Source organism: Vigna angularis, chromosome 9, assembly GCF_016808095.1.
Source record: "Vigna angularis cultivar LongXiaoDou No.4 chromosome 9, ASM1680809v1, whole genome shotgun sequence".
NCBI classification, from domain to species: Eukaryota; Viridiplantae; Streptophyta; class Magnoliopsida; order Fabales; family Fabaceae; genus Vigna; species Vigna angularis.
Window position 1 is genome coordinate 31738897 of NC_068978.1, and position 21970 is coordinate 31760866.

The window sequence follows — 21970 nt, forward strand, 5'->3', positions numbered from 1 at the left end:
GCGCCATTCATACCATTAGGCGCACTTGTTGGTAGCCAATCCTTGTAAATGCCTACGATTTTCAAAATTAAAATATATTTAGCTCGAAGGTTCAAAAAATATGTTCTTGTATTCAAATTAAAGATATTTGAGTCTAGGATCCAACGCAAAAAAAATCAGCTCATTTAAAGATCCGTGGAAAAAGTTATAAACAAAATAGTTTCAAATGTCAATGTGAATGCAACTTATTTTCATCAACTAATTTGAGTTGTTGTGTTATTGTTTTTTAAATGTGACTAAATGTTGTGGATGACATATGTATTCATGTGCTTAGCCATAGAGTAATCTTATTTGAAGTTGATTTGCATGATAGCTACATGTTTGAGTTTATGTTTGTGTATTTGTTTATGTAATGTTGAGTCTTTAAACGTGTCTACCTTTGCTTGAGTCACATGTCTAACATGTTCATTTGAAGTTGTCATGCCTTTATTTCTAATGCTTGAGTGTATTTGATAAAATATTTAGCTCCAGTTGCATGTATCTTGAATGGTTTATGTGATGTTAAATCTTTAAATGTGTCTAATTTTGCTTCAGTCATATGTATAACATATTCATTTGAAGTTGTCATGCCATTGTTTCCAATACTTGAATATGTTTGATAAAATGTTTACATGTATCTTGATTAATTAATTCGGTCTAAACACATGCCAAATGATATAAGTTCATCTTATATTTTGAATGAGTGCAATATATTTGATAATGTTGCTTAAAAAATTTCCAAAAGTATTATTTCTATACATTAAGATAACCAAGATGTATTTGTAATAATGTTGCTTAAGGAAAACCCTCAATTTAAAAGAATTTCTTAAATATATTCTAGAATACATTCTAAAAAATATTTTCAAATTAAAAAGTACAGTCTAAAATCTACATCTGATTTCTATCTGAATTGCATTATTCGAAACCTAAAAACAAAAAGTCACATCTTCTCTTACAATTATCTTCTTATTATGAAAAGACTCTATGATAACACGTAATGTTTTTTTAATGAAATAAACAATACACATGAGAGATTATGATCCTTACCAATTACATAAGAAAAGAAGAAGCCAAGCCAACTTCTTCTGTGTCATGTCAAGTTTGTCAATGACATCATCATATATTGAAAGATATTTTAGATTAGAGCTGTCAAAACGGGCCACCTGATTCGATCCGATCCGATCCACCACGGAACCCAACTCATTTATTAGCGAGCCAGAAAAATTCGAACCCGGCTCGACCCACCACAGGTTGCCTCACTTAATTACAATTTTTTTAAAATAAAAAGAAATTACAAATTTTCTATAATACAAATCTAAACAAATTTGACTTCCAAATTTGACTCCCAACATGAGTGTTTAATTAATTTTGAAAATAAGGAACTTAAATAATTTTTTCAAGCAAAAACAAAATAATAAATATTTTTTTATAAAATTAAAATTAAATTTTCATAAAATAAAATTAGGTAAGTGGGTTGGTGGGCCAACACGGCCCACCACGGGTTCAACCCGCATGAGCCGGGTTTAAACGAGCCGAGTTGAAATCTGACCCACATAAAAAAATACAATTTTTTCTAATCCAACCCGGCTCAAACCCGTGGTGGACCAAATTGGCTCGCGGGTTGTGACCCATTTTGACAGCTCTATTTTAGATACATTCTGGAATGCATATTTAAAAAATATTTCTAAATTTAGAATTATATTACGAAATGTATATTTTGAAATACTTTTCAGATTATATAATATAGATTTATTAAAAAAAGTCAGATGTAATTTTAATTAAAGACCATTTAAGATATCTATAAATTTATGACGTAAAATTAAAAAAGAATTGCGCCGGAAAAAGGTGAAAGAAAGTGTTATTGTAAACTTTTTAGTGGTATTAGGTAATATAAGTAATTAGTGAATAAAAGTAGATTGAGTGTTTCTTTCAATAACATGTAGGCATTGATCTATGTCTTTACCTATTGATATTTGTTCCACATCATACAATAAAAGTCATTTTCTTTCATTTCATTATCTTTTTATATTTTTCATTAAACATTTGTAATATATCACACTTATAATTTTATCTTTATCCTTCCTTCCCATCCAGTCTAAATGAGGTGCATGTTTTCATCTCCACAAATATTTTTTACATTTTATTATTATTGATGAAAAATCATTCAAATTGCAAATTCTTATATATTTTATTTTTGTTTAACTTTTAAGTTATTTTCTTCTGTTTTTTAAATATTAAATACAAAATTTTTTAAGTACACATGTCCTAATTTGAATTTATGTTTATTCTCTTGCACCTCTCATATGTTTTGCAACCATTGATTAGAACAAATACAAAGATCTAAGTTACACACATTATAATATCAACATGTTTCTTCTTTGAAAAATATCTCCCAACATCAATAATATGTTAGTCAATCCACTTTTTAGAAATTTTCTTCTCTATAATTATGGAGCACCATCAACCACTTTTTCAACAACTACCATTCATATACAATTCAACAAAAATCAAGAATTATTTGTCTAAAATTCATTGCATAAATGTTGAATAATTTTGATGTGATAAATCTATACTATTATTCAAGGATGATTCTTCTTTTTCATGTTCACATTATTTTTTCAATTTTACCCTTCAAGTCTATATTTTTTTTTTCTAATTTTACTTTTCAAGTGACTTTTTTTTCAATTTAGTCATTTTTCTTAAATTTAACAATTTTAAATTAAATAAATAAAAATCATCTACAAAATAAATACAAGTTATCTATAATTAAATTGTAAAAATTATTTAAATTTATTTGTATAATTATAAATTTATTAATTTTTGTTCTTATAAAATGTTTTCACTAGTATTAGAATAATGACAATAATAACAATGTAATATAATATAATTATGAAAAGGAAACACAACTAATATAATATAATAAGAAGACTAAGACGAGGACAACCATGACCCATTCTAAAAAAAAAAACAACTTGTGAAGTTTCTATAAATATTTTTTCTTCAAATTATTAGAATATTGTTTACTAATTTGTATTTTAAGTTTACCAATTTTTTTAATCTTAAAAAATATGTTAGAAAGAGAACCTCAGTAATTAACTAAGAGAGATATCTTAAATTTACAAATTGGTAAAACACATAACATAACATATATTAACTTATTTTCTATTATTTATAAATTAATAAAAAAAAAGTAATAACTTATCTTATGTGAAAGAATAAAAGTTATATATAATTACCAGAATAATAGCTTATAACATTATTTTATAAATAGAAATTCAATTTTAGGGAAAAAGACGCTCTGATATCCTACGGAGTGGTGAACAAGTTTCAAAGAATAGCACCCATTCCTTTATTATTATTTTTCTTCATTACCATAATCTCTTCGCTCACCCCAAATTATCAAAACGATCATTTTATTTATTTATTTATTTGTAAAAGTGATGTTTGAATGATTTGTTTGGGAAATTTTCTAAAACAAGTTTTTTAAAATTTTTGAAATATGATGTCTAGAGAGGAATTTGTAGAATAAGATTTTTAAAATAGAATTTTTAAAATGCAAAATGTATTTCAAAACAAAATTAATTTATATAAAAATACATGAGTTTTTTTTAAATATGTTTATTGTCTCTAAAATTAAATTATATGTTAAAACTTTATATATATATATATATATATATATATATATATATATATATATAGGTTTTCAAACTTAAAAATAATAATAAATACAAACTTCTCAATCTAAAATATCATTTTTGATAGTGAAATTTTTTGAAAGAGTTTTATTAAATGGGTATATTAGGTTTAATCATTTCCGAGAATTTTTGTCTATGATAACTTAATCATTTTTGAGGTTTTTATTTTGGGTGATTTAATAATTTCCAATATCCTTATTGAAAATCTTAAATAGATTTCTTAATCGTTTCAATTGAGTTTTTTTTCAAAATTGTTCCACTTAGACTTTCACAGTTAAAATGGGTCAACTGCGTTAGACAAACATTGATGTCACATGCTGATGTTGGTGTTTTAAATGATTTGGAGTTTTTTATTAGTCTAGGTGATTCTGACATGTATTTTTTTTTTTAAATTAAAAAAAATTGATAAAAGTGAGTTAAATTGAATAGTTTCTTCGAATTAGGGATTGGGAAAAGAAATTGAGAGTTTAGGGTTCATTCACAAAAAAAATAGAAATCAATTTCAGAAATTAAGGATTCATATTGGGAAATTAGGATTCATTGAATTTCAAATTGAGTGACTTTAGGGATTTCGTAATTGTCGTCAACTGTGGGACCTTCTTTTATTGGAATTGCAAGGTCGAATCATGTGGTCATTGAAGCTAAATCGCAACAAAGGTCTCGTGTGTGTGTGTGTGTGTGTGTGTGTGTGTGTGTGTGTGTGTGTGTGTGTGTGTGTGTGTGTGTGTGTGTGTGTGTGTGTGTGTGTGTGTGTGTGTGTGTGTGTGTGTGTGTGTGTGTGTGTGTGTGTGTGTGTGTGTGTGTGTGTGTGTGTGTGTGTGTGTGTGTGTGTGTGTGTGTGTGTGTGTGTGTGTGTGTGTGTGTGTGTGTGTGTGTGTGTGTGTGTGTGTGTGTGTGTGTGTGTGTGTGTGTGTGTGTGTGTGTGTGTGTGTGTGTGTGTGTGTGTGTGTGTGTGTGTGTGTGTGTGTGTGTGTGTGTGTGTGTGTGTGTGTGTGTGTGTGTGTGTGTGTGTGTGTGTGTGTGTGTGTGTGTGTGTGTGTGTGTGTGTGTGTGTGTGTGTGTGTGTGTGTGTGTGTGTGTGTGTGTGTGTGTGTGTGTGTGTGTGTGTGTGTGTGTGTGTGTGTGTGTGTGTGTGTGTGTGTGTGTGTGTGTGTGTGTGTGTGTGTGTGTGTGTGTGTGTGTGTGTGTGTGTGTGTGTGTGTGTGTGTGTGTGTGTGTGTGTGTGTGTGTGTGTGTGTGTGTGTGTGTGTGTAATTGTAAGAAGAGGAGACTTCTACGTTATCCTTTGACCGAGATATTTGGAGTTACTTCGTGGTTGTAATTGTAGTCAAATGTTTGAGATATGTTGGATTTAAAGATTTGTGATACTCTATAGGAGGAGGTTCAATATTCGAAGACAGGTTGAAGTCTTTGTGTGATGACACTAGGCCATGCATATGGTTAACTTAGCTAGGCTAAATGGTTAGGTTCATGTATTCATGGTACACATTGTTTCTAAATAAACCCCAAGTGATACACATGCTGAAGCCTAAAATTTGTCACATGAATTTAATGGACCATGTTTGAGTGAGACGTCGAACAACAACTTTGATGATAATGTAAGTTGGGGGAAAGAGAGAAGTTTGTCAGATGATGATTGACAATTTGAAGAATTAGTTAGTGGATCAGATAGTGATGGAGAACTTAATGATATAGAGGGTTATGGAAAGTTTGGAACATTTTCTATGCCAAAAAGTATGGTTGATTTTAAATGGGAAGTTGGAACATATTTTGCTGAAAAACAAAACATTTTAAAAGGATATATGATTATGCCCATGAGCTGTTGGCAAGAAATCCAGGATCAACAGTGAAAGTAAAGGTTGAAGATAATGAGAGTAAAGTAATTTTCAAGAGATTTTACGCATGTATGAAGGCATGCAAAGACAAATTTGTGTCATGCAGGCCAGTAATTGGATTAGAGTTTTCTTGAAAGGGAACTATGGTAGAGAGTTGTTCACGGTTGTTGGACGATATGCCAATGACCAAATGTTGTCTATTACATATGTTGTGGTTGAAGTAGAGAACAAGGATTCATGAACCTGGTTTCTGGAACCACTGATTGATGACCTTGGTGGGAGTGAACGAGATTAGGGTTTTGCTTCTGCCATCCATTATATGTGAAAGACGAACATGAATGGTTCATCTTCAAATCTATATTACTTCAACCATAACACTGAAAAAGAACAAAGAACTAATCAACCAAAAACCACCAAGAACATCGAATAACTACATCAACGAAGATCAACACTTTCTTAGCAAACAAACAACCTAACAACCAATATCATATGCCATTTTATTAGGAATTGAATAACAACAAACACCTTGGAACAAGTACAACGAAAAACATCTACAATCCCTTTTTATTATAAATTGAAGTTATCAGGGATTCAAAATTATAAATTGTACGAAGTTTTTCTAATTATTTTATTTCAAAACAACTTAAATCCACGTAACTCACAAAATAAGTGAGTCACATGATTTAAAACACCAACATCAACATATCAAGTTAACATCTGTCTAACACTGTTAGTTTAATTTATCGACAGATCTAATTAAAACAATTTTATAAAAATAAAAATCTAATTAAGACGAAAATTAAAATTAAGGAACCAAATTGAAATTTTGGGAATGATTAAACCTTATATTACTATTGTTTTTAAAGTTCGAATATTAAATTTATTAGAATTTAAGTAAAAAATAAACTTAAATTTTATGTAAAATTTTATAAACTAATTGTTTCAGTTTAATTGGGGTCCGATGTTATCCGTCTTCAATCCTAGCCTCTTCTGCCTGCAGATATGCCCTTCACTATGTCAGTCCGTTCGTCCAGTGTTTAAGTTGTCCTCCCGATCAGCGGTGGTCGTGCAGAAAAGCTGCCCTTTCTGTATTCTGATAGTAATTTGGAATAAGATCATCTTACTTGAACATTAATATTGTATTTATTGGCCTCATAATTGTCCAGCCCATTAATTATATTAGTTATTTATTAATACAATATATTTGTGCAATATAATATGCCAATCACCCATAAATGCCATATATTTATCCTTGATATGGTCATTAAATATATTAACTAGCCATTAATGACATCCATCTTACCTGACTCGCGATCACTGGATTATGGATCGGTGTAAAAGACACTCTCCCCTCAAACGGTCGGCTATCTGGATATAGTAGACTAATACATATTTAAAATCTTTTTCTAGAACCAATTCTATTTATCTTTTGTGTCTCTCTATAGTGAGAAAGGGAGATACAACTATGGAAGAGGACAATGGCGGTGTTTTGCAAGGAACCAGAATATCTTAAGAACAACCACCTTTTCGGGATGGGTAGGTGTAGTTAGTCAGACATTCAACACTTCTTTTCCACACCTATTGACTAATTCCTAGTTTTATTATTAAGTTTGTGCAGAGTGAAGCAATTGTGGACACATTTTTATATTTATTTAACATATAATATAAAAACAAAATAATCATTAAAAATATGAAAAAAATTATATTATTTTAAAAAATATAAAATAAAAAAGATTTGGATCAAATAAATATAAAAATTTTACGTGTGAAAGTATTATTTTTCTTTTCAATATTTCTAAACTATTACACCAGTTTATTTTAACATACAAAGTAAATTTCAAAGAAAGATTATCCAAAAAAATAAATATAAATTTCCTTAATTTATTTATTTTGCATTAAGCTTTTATATATACGCACAGATAGAATATATCGAAGACAAGACGACATTATCTTTCATGGATCAGCTTCACGTTGAGGCATAATTCATAGCCCAAGCAACTTGCATATGTTGTCATTTTCGATTTGATTCTTTCTCTGTTTTTATTTATTATTCAACCGCTAGAACCCCACCAGGAAGACATAAAACAGCAAGGCATAGCATAGCATGAGAAAATTCATCAATGGCAGCTTCAACACTGTGTTTGGCTCTTCTCGTTCCTCTCATCTTCTTCCCTAGCTTTCATGCTTCATCTTCCGTCTCTCTCTCCGTAGAGAACTTCAAAGAAGAAGTCATAGTGTCATCACCCAAAGCAACATTCACGGCAGGCTTTTACGCCGTCGGACAAAACGCTTTCTGCTTCGCAGTATGGTACACCCACTCACCAGACACCCTTGTTTGGATCGCCAACCGGGACCAACCGGTTAACGGAAAACGCTCCACGCTCTCCCTTCTCAAATCCGGTAACCTCGTACTCACCGACGCCGGTCAGTTGCAAGTGTGGTCCACCGGCACCACCACCTCATCCAGACAAGTCCGCTTACATTTGTACGACACCGGCAACCTCGTACTCCTCGAAGATTCCTCCGACAGCGCTGTTTTGTGGCAGAGCTTCGATTTCCCGACCAACACACTTCTTCCAAACCAGCCTCTGAGAGGGAGCACCAACCTCGTTTCCTCGAGAAGCGGGAGCAACCACTCCTCCGGTTTCTACAGGCTCTTCTTCGACTTCGAGAATGTTCTGCGGCTCATGTACCAGGGCCCTCGAGTTTCCAGCGTTTTCTGGCCCTACGCTTGGCTTCAGAGCAACAACTTCGGTAATGGCAACGGCAGATCCACTTTCAACGATAGCAGGGTTGCTGTGCTTGATGAGTTGGGTGGCGTGCTTTCTTCCGACAACTACACTTTCAGAACGATCGATTACGGGACGGTGCTTCAGCGGAGATTGACCCTCGATCATGACGGTAATGTGAGGGTCTACAGCATGGTAGATGGACAAGAGAAGTGGGTGGTATCAGGGCTGTTTCGCCCACAACCTTGTTTTATCCATGGCATTTGTGGACCCAATAGTTACTGCACAAATAACCCAACAACTGGCAGAAAGTGTTCCTGCCTTCCAGGTATTTCAGGAAAGTGGTAGAGGAAACTTTTTGGATAAAGTTCTTATTAAAAGTGGTAAATAAGAAGTTAAAACGCACTGAGTTTCTCCATGAACTAAAAGTCGACTTTGCTGTCTCAGTTTTTGAAGAAGTTAAAAGAAAAGAACTTTCGTCAAAATTGCAGTATGTATGATTATTTTAGCTCAGTAAAGAAGTTCAGTTAAGATTTTCTGATTTTCTTCTGTGATAAGTACTTATGGAGAAAGTATTCAAACTTATGCCAAGTACTTCATTTTTTTTATAGAGGTTCTTTCCTTTAACTTTTCCTAAAACCTGGTTTTTTTCTTGTACATAAGATGGTTTTTATTTGACTTTCTTCTGCGTAGGTAAACTCATCAGTTAGTTCTTATGTGAAAAGAAAGTAATGTTAAAATAAATTAAGCTTTTCCCATGCATATTCTAAATCAAATTTTGCTATAAAAGTTTATTTGAAGTTACAAGATAAGTTTATTTAATTCATTTTACTTCATGTGTTTCCCCCTTATAATTGTTTATATATATGGTTGTCTCCTCCTGTAGTGTTCATTGAGAAATTTATGCTATCAGGTCACAGATGGATTGATAGTCAAGACTGGACTCTAGGTTGCAGACCGAATTTTGATCCTTGGTGCAACACCACTAAGCAAGAGTCTCGTTTCGTGGGCTTATCTGAATTTGATTTTTATGGATATGATTACGGCTTCTATCAGAATCACACTTACGAACAATGTGTGAATCAGTGCTTGAAGTTGTGCGAATGCAAAGGGTTTCAGTTCAGTTTTTCGGACCAAGGTGGTTTCGGTAGTCAGTGCTACCTGAAGACACAGTTGCTGAATGGGCATCATTCAGTAAGTTTCTCGGGATCATTCTTCCTGAGACTGCCTTTGTCTCAGGACTATGAGAACCCCATCAGTAATGTTTTGGTTTGCGGGGGAAATAGCGGAGGAGTGAAAGAACTAGAAAGACCGTATGTGGAAGAAAAAGAAAATGGATCGGTGAGGTTCATGCTGTGGTTTGCGTGTGCCTTGGGAGGACTTGAGGTTCTGTGCTTCTTTCTGGTGTGGTGTTTTCTGTTTAGGAATAATGCTGACAAACAAGCCTATGTTCTTGCTGCGGAAACAGGGTTTAGGAAATTCAGTTACTCTGAATTGAAACAAGCTTCCAAAGGTTTCGGTGAAGAGATTGGAAGGGGTGGTGGAGGTACAGTGTATAAAGGTGTCTTGTCTGATCATCGGGTTGTGGCGATAAAAAGACTACATGAAGTAGCAAGCCAAGGAGAAAGTGAGTTCCTGGCTGAAGTAAGTATCATTGGAAGACTTAACCACATGAACTTAATTGGCATGTTAGGGTTTTGTGCGGAGGGAAAATATAGGTTGTTGGTTTATGAGTACATGGAGAATGGTTCTTTAGCTGAGAACCTTTCATCGAGTTTAAATGTTCTTGATTGGACCAAGAGGTATAACATTGCTTTGGGAACTGCAAGGGGTCTTGCTTACTTGCATGAAGAATGCTTGGAGTGGATTTTGCATTGTGATATCAAGCCCCAAAATATACTTCTCGACTCTGATTACCAACCTAAGGTAGCTGATTTTGGGTTGTCTAAGCTACTTAACCGGAACAACCTCGACAATTCAACCTTCTCGAGAATAAGAGGAACAAGAGGCTACATGGCACCGGAGTGGCTTTTCAACTTGCCAATCACTTCCAAGGTGGATGTCTACAGCTATGGCGTTGTTGTCTTGGAGATGATAACTGGAAGGAACCCAACAGCAGGTATCCAACTCTCAGAATTGGACGCTGAATCACATAATCATGGGAGGTTAGTGACATGGGTGAGGGAGAAAAGGAAGAAAGGGTCAGAAGTGGGATCATCTTGGGTGGATCAAATAGTTGACCCTGCTTTGGGATCAAAGTATGATAGGAATGAAATTGAGATATTAGCTACGGTGGCTTTGGAATGTGTAGAGGAAGAGAAAGATGTGAGACCCAGCATGAGTCATGTTGTTGAGAGGCTCCAAAGTTACGAGCACAATTCTTGATGGTTTTGAACAAAGAATAGCCAGACATTGCAAGGTTTTCACCTACCTTGTTTGTTTATCATCCACGGTATCAGTTCCTCTTGTTTTTTGGTAGATTCAGCCTATCATAAATTGTCAGTTTGTGCCTTGTGGTAAATCTTTTATTCTTGTGCAGTTTAGTCTTGCTGTTGTATATCATATTCTGGTGCTTTGAAATCGTAAGTTGTTACAGTTGTAGAATATTTCCATTAATTGCAGTATACTCTTTTGTTCCTTTAACATTATCTGTTGTGTGATTCCAACTTTATCATAAAATTAGTTACTTAGTACATATTCAATCTTAAAATTATGGCAACAATTTTGAAGATATAGTTTTACAATGATACCCAGTTTTGTAATAAGCTCTGAATTGCATATTCTTTCGGGATTACATATTCTTTCTTATAATCCCAATTGCTGTGCCAATAAGCTAGGGTTAAAAGATACAAAATGAATGATTCCCCTGGATATTTGAGCTATCAGGACACCTGTCTCTTGAGAGCTTTGCAATTAATTTAGTAGGTCATTGGCAGCATCAAACTACAGATATTATTCATAAAATTTACAAACTGGAATAAAAAAATAATAGAAGATAGCAAAATTGATCATTTGTACCAAATAATGTCTCTTTCCATGCCATATCTAACATCCCCAGTTGAATAGAAATATGGTGCCAATTTCTAGTTGCCTAAATTAGTAAAGGACATGACTCTACTCCATATTAATGCTTCCTCAGAAAAACAAACCATCCACTTCGAGGGAAGAAAAAGAGAAAAAACAAGGAAAAGAAACAGAAAGAAAATGAGATTTGAAGGGTAAGGATGATACTAACTAAGTCTGATGCTAGGAGCCTCGGGTTAAGCAGTTTGTTTGTGTTAATAACTAACCAACTGTAGAGAATGTCCAAGATATCAAATTCATCTTTGCATAGAGATGGGATTCCCATACTTTCTAGACATCTCCTTGAGCATGAATAGAAGTCTCCGGTTGATTATCCAAGGGCATATATTGGGCCATAATTGCCCTTATCTCAGAGTCCATGTATCTCTGCAGAAAAATGTTTCCTCTTGTAAGTTAAACGAGTTTAGGATGTCAATGCTTAAATTGTGCGCTTGTATTATAACTAAAACATCATAAAAAGAAAGACAGAAGAAACTGATTGTCATTTGAACCAGCAAATCAGGACCAACATAATATGCTGACTAAATGGAATGAGAAAGTATTAATAAAATGAAAAGATGATTTAACAAAATGTAGTTATATTTTCTTAGAGCTATAGGTATTGTATTTTTTAATTAAAAAAAACAATATTATTGTTGCATTACTATATTGACTGCAATCCTAACTAGATTTGTACCACAATCAGTATTACTTACTTGCAACATCGAAATTTAAGAGAAAATAGTACAAAAGGACTAAAGGTGGTGTGTGACTTCATTAATTCTTTTATTAAACTTCAGATAGTTTATTTTAAGACAGTTTTTCTTCTTTTTAGTACTTGTTCAAACACTTAATCTTGATACCGCCTTGACTTATAGCCTTGTCTTAGGTGACCTGCATCTTGTTCCTCTTACATTGTACATCCTTCTCAGAAATATTCTTATGTACCACTTACTGAGTGCTGCATCATCTTGGGAGTGTTCAGTCTTTATTTTCAACTATTATGTTGAATTGTTTTGGTATTTACGATGGTGTTTTGACCTCGTACATATTGAGCATTGTAGTGTAACTGTATTTTCTGAAACTAGATGTGCGAAGGAAACTCTCTTCCTTCCTGACTCTAATCAGAGGAGTCTTTCACAAATCTTGCCTCAACACTGGGAAAATGGATTTTTTTATGTTTTGAAGACTATAAATACTGAAATAATTCAAATTAACATAATAGCTTTTTATCTAGATCTGCCTTAAGGAATATTTGTCAAAGTCATACTGTTTAAAGGACAATCAAAGGAGTTAGAATTATACCCGGATTCTGTACTTGTAAAATGCATACCCCCCGGCACCAGCAACAGCCAATATCAGAATAACCATCCAAACGATGCCCCCACCGGTCACCGAAGCAGCATATTTTCCTGCATATTTGTAAGATATAGCAAATGTGAAAATGAGTAAATTATTATTTTAGTCTCAACAACCATGCAAAGATGATCAACATAGATAATTAGAAAGCCCAGAATAAAATTCAGAAACTACATACAGTATAAATAAAAATAAAATGCCAATGTGGCAACCAGTGCAAAGTCATGTTTTCCATGAAGAATCATCTATCAAATTTTAACGAGCGAACAAAATCTGCTGATCCAGTTAGTCAGGCATAAAAAATGCCATACAAACAAATTCAGAAAAATGTTAAAAGTAAAAACTCACCAATGCACATATCATTTTCTCGCGTGTAGAACAAACCATCAGTACATGAGCATTCATAACTTCCCCAAGTATTTTTGCATTGACATTCTGGGCATTGGCAGGCCAATTTTTCCTTGCATTCATCCAGATCTACAACATAATCAAAACAAGAAATTTTAAGAAACAAATGTCAGATTTGCAGAATAGCTAATGGCATAGCATAACTATTTCACCAATATTAGTTCATGATTGATGTATGTGCCATTCAAAGGATAGGTACTAGAGGGGTAATGTTATATCTTCCTACACTAACCTCCTGTTAATTCTCCTAATATCTAATAATGTATTAAGAAAAATAAAGGTAAATATATTTTTATGATGAAAACAAAAACATCCAGTGCTCTTTTCATTAGGTTGTAAGTTTTAATGCAGGATGTTGTAAGAAGATTTATAACTATTTATATTAGAACAGTTCAAAAAAAATTTGAATGTCATAGTACCTTTACAGGAGTTGACTCCATCTCCCTGGAATCCAGGTGGACACTTGCAACCTTTGGTGTGGTCATCCTGCATAATCATTTAAGAAAGCATATATCAACATTAAAAGAAAAAAAACATACAAGCAAGAAAATTGAAAAGAGGATGAAGAGGATTACTTACAATACAAGCAGAGAAAGTCGTGCTACCTCTGGTTTCTTTCCAACAACCTCCGTTGTTGATTGCACACCTCAAGGCCCCTGTAGCTGCTTTGAAATAAAAATGTGAATGTGAATTTATATTTTGAATTTATAGCGTGGAGATTATCACATGAAGCAATTGATCTAAATAAAGAAAGTAATTTACCTTCACAATGGGTATATCCATCACCAACAAACTGCACATTTTGTATAACTGGGCATTCGCATACTCTTCCTCTGAAAGTGTCCTACAATTTTGAAAGTGAAAAAACCAAGCCTTACTCCACATGTATTGAAGTACACTAATATGAACATTCACAGAAATATGGCACAACATTGAGTTAACCAAATACCCTGCACGCAGTAATGTTAGCAGCAGCGTCCTGCCAACAACCACCATTGTTCTGCAAACACTCATTAGTTTCCATGTCTGAAAAGGATAAGCAAAGGTACGTAATATCAATTCTTCTATCCAAAACGACAACATATATTACACATTGCCAGCTGAAAGATTTGATAAGATTTAATTTATTGGCTCTTCTCCTAGGATGTTTGGGAGGGGTACGAGGAGTAAAGAAGAAATGCAAAAAGGGACCTGGAGTTAAGCAAATTGATGGCTCAGTAGTTTCTTGGAAGCCTGAGCATATTGCCTTGAGTACTGCTGCTTTTGATAGCTTACCTAAAAGTGGTTGAAAATTAAAATTACACAGCAGAACAGGGTTAAACAGCCACGAAGATATTCAGAAAGGTTATCAAACCTCTATATTGTCTGTTGTTTATAATAAGAGTAGGTAGTATAGTAACATCTCCACGATCGCCGTTACCAATCTGAAACAAAAATTCATTAACCAACAGAAGGGCCAAATTAGAGAACCGAAAAATCCCAGAAGAATGCTATATTCCCTTATAATAAAAACCTGTGAATCCTGTTCATTGTTGAGAACAGGGTTGTCGACATTTGCATCAGGATCTCCAACACAATCTTTAACTTTCTTCAAATCAATACCTGTAAAGTATACCAGGAAAGAGTGAACAAGCATGCAACATATCCGTAATTAGAATAATGTAACAAAACATTCCCCCAGAATATTTGAGATGACAAATGAGAAGTTTACTTAAATTTTTGGCAACCGATTTTAAAATGAGGTCTACGTACAATTATAACTGATGGTACTGATAATATATTAAAATGACTGTTATACTACTTTGAAAAATGATAAGTCTAACTCAATTTTACAAAATTAATTTATAAGTTTACATTCATTTATATATATACTTTAAATTCACTTTATTTTTAGTTCTAGTTCTAATAAAATCATGCATGCATGATAAGTTTGTTGTCTTTAACAGTGACTACCTTTAAAAATCATCTCAAATGTATGTCGATGAGTTGACTGTGCTAATTTTTATACTCAGTATAACTAATAATCTCTTATCATGCGAGCAAAAAGAAAAAGCCCTATGTGAGCTTTACAAGATTGGAGAAGTTCTGGCGTACACTCAAAATCAAACAGCAAAGAGAATCACAAGTCCACTGCAAAGTGTATCCAACATACCAAGAGATTTAATAACTTGGTCTGAGCATTCTTCAGTATACTTATTCTCTCTCATTGGGCAGCGGATTGAAAAGTCAGTCACATAGTCCCACCATTGCCAAGGCTTTCCACTTTCATTTGCCACTTTAAAGAAGCATACTTGACGTAAGTTTTGGATAACAACATCTTTACCACTATACCCTCTTTTGTAATCTAGCTCAGGATCTGGTGCACAGTATCTTCCATTATTTATGCACTGGGATTTGCACTGTTCGCTCAATATAAATGCTTCTGGACAATACCAAGTTATATAGTGAGGGGTAAACTTTGAAAACCCTTTCTGCTCTAGTAATTGAGCTGCCCCTTTAAAACCCTTGACAAAGTTAATTTCACTTTCACACTTTGGTCCACACTCATCATTGCTACTTGTCCAAAACTCATACTCAACTCTCTCATCAGGGTGAGGAAGCGCCTCTCTCCAATCAAGATTCACATTAACCATTTCCCCACTAGAGAGAAAACTCTTGATTTTATCCCCTAGTGATTTGCTGATAAGGGCAGAAGGAATGTTGATCTTCTCAATATAATCGTCTTTGCTGGAACCAGTTCCTTCTTCAGGTGTGTCCATGGTGATCAATGGTTCTGTCCTATCATCTGCAACAAGAATGGCCGCTGCTCCACCTTTCTGTGCATTCCACGCCTTTAAAGTGAAGTAGCACTCTAACAAAAGTGGCAAAAAGAAGTTCTACAGATTTTATCATTATCAACCATTGATATCAACAATTTTGTACCAATCAATACACAATAATGTGAAGCATATACAATATGTACCACAATCTTTCACAAGAAGTTAACATTACATTATATTGAAAATACCTTCCAAGTCTGTGATAGCAACGGAAAACTAATGTCAAGATACATATTCGATCGAGAAAGTTACCACCAACTGTCCGAGTGATGCCAAAATTGCATAAAAGGAAAAGAAATGCATTGCAATGCACAGAAGATTCAAATTTTCCATACGTATAACAACATGGAACTGTATGTCAAAGAGTAAAAGAAACTCACACCAATGATCCTGACAGTTATTATCTTAATAAAAGCCAATTTATGAAAACCAAAAACAACACTGAATAAACCTACACATTTTACAATACAGCAAAAACTTAGATGCAAATCCACTGTGACGAAACTCTAATTCTATTTGAACAAGCATGCTAAAAGCACTTGAGTAACGCCATTTTAAAGTACTTAATGAACCCATCCGAGTCTTATACTTCTTTCCTTTGTTATAATTGACTGAAGAGCATTGAAAGGAGTGAAGGGTAGCTAACCTCCTCGATCAATAAGAACAAAGCTGGGGAAGGTTCCGGGCTTGGAACTCAACGAGGAATCAAAGGGTTTACATCCATTCTGATTGGTCTTGGGGTACACCACTGAGCCAATCATGGTTCCTCCATACTTGGGGACCCCAAAATTCCCAATTGCACATTCATATATACCTTTCAATGAATTTGGGGAAGTGATTTTCAAATTGTTCTTCTCCACCACAAACGATCCCAAACAAGACCCACTAAGCAAAATCCATCCAAACCACAAAAAACTTTGCTTTGTCCTCATTGTCATCAGATGTTGAACTCTTCCACTTCAATAGAGAAAGATCTCTATCAACAGAAAAGGCAAAAAAAATGTAGTTTTAGTTAACAACACCACTGAAATTGAAATAACATGTTTGAAGCACTGTCTGGATCAAATGGAAAGCTTAGCTAAGTACAATGCATGCTTTGCTGAGAAGGAAACCCAGATGAGGAAAATGAAAATGAAGACCAAAAACAATGGTTTTAGTGGTTGTTACGTGGGAGATGAGAAAATCATCCAAATCTAGAACCAATATGCGAAAGAAATGGACAATGGGGTGAATGGGTTAGTTATATTCAACGGTAATTGCACTCATTGCAATTCATATACACAACTGCCAACAATTACGATGGTCCAATGTGGTTCAACATTTTTATTCTTTTATGTTCTTTGTGAATATAAAATCTTTACCCCTCTGTATTTCTTTTCAGACTCTATATTTTGTTTAATTGTTACAAATAATAAAAAAATATTCAAATGTTTTCTATTATACACCTTAACATGGTCACTACTGTGAGATCCCAAAAATTTAATCATAATTAAAATATCAAATCTGTACTTATTGCACTGCTGAGTCACCTGTCAGCTTCATTAAATGCGTCTCGTCACACGTTCAGTGCATTAAAAACGCACTCACTGCTGCATGCACGAGCGCCACTTGTCACGTTGGAAGGTTCTGAAGTCAGAGTGAGTGTGCAGGTGTCGGATCGGGAGACGTTCGTCCGCACGAACGTGGATCGAACAAAATGAGTTTCGAAAAACCCTTCCTCTCACCTGTATCACTCATCTTCTTCCTCAGCACCTCAACTCTTCATCTTCTCCAACTTCTCTCTAGAACCTCCCAAACTTCTCTCTTCTGTAACTCACCGTTTCCTTCTCCGATCACGTTTCAGAACCGTAGGAACGTTCGTCCAGCTGTGATCTTCCTTTTGGACCGAACAGATTTTGAATCGGAACTGGTAAGTTCTCGTCGTCAACCGTTTATCTTTTCTGGTTTCATGCGAACCCTAGTTTTGGTTGCATGCATGGGTTATAGGTTTGAGTTATTCTGATTTTTGGTGTTTTAGACTAAGTGGAAGTTGTTGAGTGAACCTGGGTGTAGAACGCTGTTAGAGGTCGAACCAAAATCTTGCATTTGGGAGTACACTGCTAACCAGGTAAGGGAAGCTTAATAATTTGATCCATACGTATATGATTGTGTGCGAGCATGATAGAAATAGAATGTATGAGATGTATGCTGTGTTTGATTATGCTTGAACGATCGCTGTTATGCATGAATGAATATGGTATGCGCTGGCTGATATGCATGAATTGAATACTGAACAATTTTTGTATAGTATGATTTAATGTGAAATCCATATAGTATGGGAATTAAATGATGAAACAGAAGTAATAAAATTATGAATCGTATGAAAAATGTTAAGCTTAGATGAAGATGAAAATATGAAATATAATGATCCTGTCATATGATAAAATACGTTCGTTATCGTACGGTCATATACCGTTCGGTTTCTCTGAAAATGATTTAGAGTGAAATTCTTTCATTTGGAAAGGATTCTGTCTTAGAACGAGCGTCCCCAATTGAAATGCTATTTGAGCGTTCGTCCCAATAGCGCTTGGTTTATACCAAGCGTTCGTATTAAGTAGCGCTCGGTCTTACACCTAGCGTTCGTCCTAATAAGCGCTCGGTTTATGCCAAGCGTTCGTCTTAAAGTAGCGTTCAGTCTTATACTGAGCGTTCGTCCTAATAGCGCTCGGTATTATACTTAGCGTTCGTCCTAAGAAGTGTACGGTCTTATACCGAACGCTCGTCAATATCCTTGATTCCAAAACGTACGTAAATAGTGTTCGTCACAGATTTTTAGTAAATGAATATTCGTTTGCGGTCATTGACTGGAGGTCGATCCTGTTAAACAATTGTCCTCAGAGTACTAAATAAATCATCTGGTTATATCCTTATCCTTTTGAATTTAGATCAAAGTCTTTAAATTTAAATTATCCTAAAACACTTACATTATATCGCTATGAGTCGGTTCATTCAACCGATTTTAGCAAAAGTAACGTTCGTCATGTTCAGCGTGTCAACTTTATTGTTTTGAAAAGAAACCCCACGGTCTCACGCCTGACGTTCGTCCTCGTAGAGGATTGAACGCTCGTCTTTTTATGGAAGTGGAACATAGAATGAAAAAGTGAATAAAAGGAAGTATTAAGGTGTGCGAACACCATAAGAAGTGAAATTATGATTTTGGTATTTGAACGAGCGTTCCATGGAGGAACGACTCTGTTGTATATTGAATATTAAATTTGGTAAAGTATGACTGTGGATAAGTTAAGCCTCGCAGTCCATCCTGATGTTCCGTGAATACTATCTTCATGTAGAGGAAGTATGTCATGTGTGGGAACGGCAGGAGGTCCTTAGTCCATAAGTTAACATGGGCGACGTAAGAACGGACTGACCTTGAGTGGCAGCTGTTTGGTGTATCCCAGTTACCACACCACTCGGGTGCAAGGACGCTTGTAACTACACAGATTCATACAGTCTGGACGGTCGGTCTAGTATTTATATATTTACGCTTTGGATTATGTAATATGTATTGAAGTTATGTGTTTTGTTTGAGTAGAAATGTTGAAGTATGAATTTAAATTACTTAAGCTTACCCCTTCGTTCTTCTTTGTGTTGTCATCTTGTTATGTACGTTCGTCCTGTCCTTGCAATGATCATCCGTGTGGATGTGAGCAGATGGTGGTGCGTCCCTTGAAGAAATGCTAGAAGAAGAAAATTTGGAGGACGCAACTCTGGTGGACGTTGAAGTTAAAGCCGAGCCCTAGAGCGCTCGCTCGTGTGTTTTAGTTTCGTTAAGTTTATTTTGTGGACGTTCGGTTATAGTTTTGTAAAGCCGTTCGTCCTTGAACTCTTGTCTGTTTAAGCGTTCGTTATTTCTGTATCTTTATGCCGTTCGACACTTAACGCTCGTTCGGTTTTTGTAAGACTGCACTGTTTATTTACTTAATGTAATTAATTCTGATTATGGTAATTACTATATTTTGGGATGTTACAAGATATATACCGTATGATTAGATTTATGCCACTAAATAATGTCATGATGGTTTATAAAAGTTTTAAAAATTTACAAGTATAAAACTGACAAAATGGAATAATTGAAATAAAATTTAATCATACTTTAATGTATCAAAAGTAATATATTTAAGGAAAATATATATTGACTATTAATTTTTTACAACTTTTTTACACTTGACGTGGCTTCCTAGGTGACATTCCATTTTAATTAAAAAAAAAATCCATGCTGGCAGGGAGGGAGAAGGCCCGATGGTTTTGAAATTAGAGTAATTTTATGATTGAAAACTAGCATAGAAGTTATTCGTTGGTCTCTTCTTCTTGGTCTTGAAAACTCTCTCCCATACCCTTCTTTTTTTCTCGAATAACCAATTCATACCCTTCTTCTTTATTGAAGACCCTGTTCCATTATTGTCACTTTTATTAGCAAAATGTTGAAGCTATAAAGTTTTGATAATGTCCAAATTTAAATCTCAAAAACTCACAGGTCATTATGAAAACTTGTTATTTGTGAAAAGCTTTTGTAACAAGTAGAAGTTTGTATAGGACTTAAAATAGTTTTTGTTTCCATGTATTTTATCCTTTAAATTGTTTTTTGGATTCAAAAATTCTCTACAATAATTTATTAACTAAAGAAGTAATCGATTATCATAGAGCAAGTTTGTTAAAAGCCAAAAACTAAAAATGGTTTCTGGAATAATCGATTATTAGGAACTGATAATCGATTATGGCTAATCAATTACCAGGAACTGATAGTCGATTATGGTTAATCTATTATGACTTATAATAATCGATTATCATGACTAGTCCTTGAAGTTTTTTAGCACTTTTTTGGCCGCTGTATTTTCATTAATTGCATAATCGATTACCTAAGTGAGATAATCGATTATCATAGCGAGAAAAGTCTAACAACGGATTTTTGGAAGTGTCCTTGAGTGAAGTCTTTATACAGAAGTGTTAGACTCTCATTCAAACACACATGTTGATGAGAACAACGTTTTTCCAAGTATATCTATAGAGTCTTCATCATGATTTTCATACATGTTTCTTTTTTCTTCCAATACGATTGACCATCTCTGGTTGGTTGGATTAGTGACATAAAATATTTGTTTTTCTTGACTAGCTATAATAAATGGTTCATCCATATAACCCATCTTGTTAAAAACCACCAAAGTGAAGCTAAGGTCATCCATCCCCATACTCCAATTGCTATTAACTCATTTATATTTGAAAACTGACACTTTAAAACTTATAGAGTCAACTTTCCATATTCCTTATATTATTTCGAAGTAACTCATGCATGTTGTAATTGGATTTTTATCATTATAATTAATCAAATGTATAGCCTTAGCTTGAAGCCTAACCTTACTATTTTGAACTATAATTTTGTCATCTTTCTCTTTGAATGAAAACAACCTTAAGTTGTCTCCCACGAAATTGATTTTAAACAAATTAATTCTTATAAAAACTATATAAAAGAATTAGTCAAACAAAATAAATATAATAAAATAATAAAGATAAATAAAATAATAAAAGATTAAAAAAAATTAATGACAGAAAAACAAGAATTGAAAAGATAAAAAGAGATAAAAATAAAAATATGTTGATTCCTCTACTTTTCCAAAATAAGATTCTTTATTGGTTATCTAAAGATTATTGTTCAATTAATTATTGTCTTAGATTTTCAAATTAATCAATGTAAATTCTTAATTAATTTGTTAGTGTTCTCATTATTAACCACCAAAGTACATTTTTAATTAAAAGTAAGAACTTTGTCGATTAATAATAGTAAATTTAATCAAAGTACATTCTCAATTAAATATTACTATGCCTAATCATATTTTTTTACCTCTTATATCAAGTAAAAAAACTAATTGGATGAGGCTCATATGATTGATAAAATCTCATTCAATCACATGAAAGTTTCTAAATTTAATCAAAGTAGATTCTCAATTAAAATTAAAAATCGTTGGACTCATGATTGATATGTTATGTAGATTTAACAGTGTGCTAACTTG

The 21970-nt window shown here is 33.9% G+C and overlaps 2 protein-coding genes across 10 annotated transcripts; one reads left to right on the forward strand and one right to left on the reverse strand.

The window, feature by feature from the left end:
- Positions 1-7490: 7490 nt before the first annotated feature.
- On the forward strand, positions 7491-13811 carry LOC108346353 (putative receptor protein kinase ZmPK1). Of its 8 annotated transcripts, none has more exons than XR_008245233.1 (4): positions 7523-8605; positions 9191-10729; positions 10817-10859; positions 13535-13811. XR_008245233.1 is itself a non-coding variant. In XM_017585423.2 (2 exons), exons 1-2 carry the CDS (start codon positions 7669-7671, stop codon positions 10660-10662), a joined length of 2409 nt encoding a protein of 802 aa, XP_017440912.1. In that variant the 5' UTR covers positions 7491-7668; the 3' UTR covers positions 10663-10920. The 8 variants fall into 8 exon arrangements, 1 of the variants encoding a protein (XP_017440912.1); XR_008245232.1 differs by having other exon boundaries at positions 13563-13811; XR_008245235.1 differs by having other exon boundaries at positions 10822-10859.
- On the reverse strand, positions 11058-17172 carry LOC108347142 (vacuolar-sorting receptor 1). 2 transcript variants are annotated; one of them, XM_052868371.1, is made up of 12 exons: positions 16573-17172; positions 15260-15958; positions 14621-14709; positions 14462-14531; positions 14299-14382; positions 14057-14133; positions 13870-13951; positions 13687-13772; positions 13527-13593; positions 13048-13176; positions 12646-12752; positions 11058-11727 (listed from the first exon to the last, which is right to left on the reverse strand). In XM_052868371.1, exons 1-12 carry the CDS (start codon positions 16862-16864, stop codon positions 11632-11634), a joined length of 1878 nt encoding a protein of 625 aa, XP_052724331.1. In that variant the 5' UTR covers positions 16865-17172; the 3' UTR covers positions 11058-11631. The 2 variants fall into 2 exon arrangements, with proteins under 2 accessions (XP_052724331.1, XP_017441779.1); XM_017586290.2 differs by having other exon boundaries at positions 11059-11727; positions 13687-13769; positions 16573-17167.
- Positions 17173-21970: the final 4798 nt, after the last annotated feature.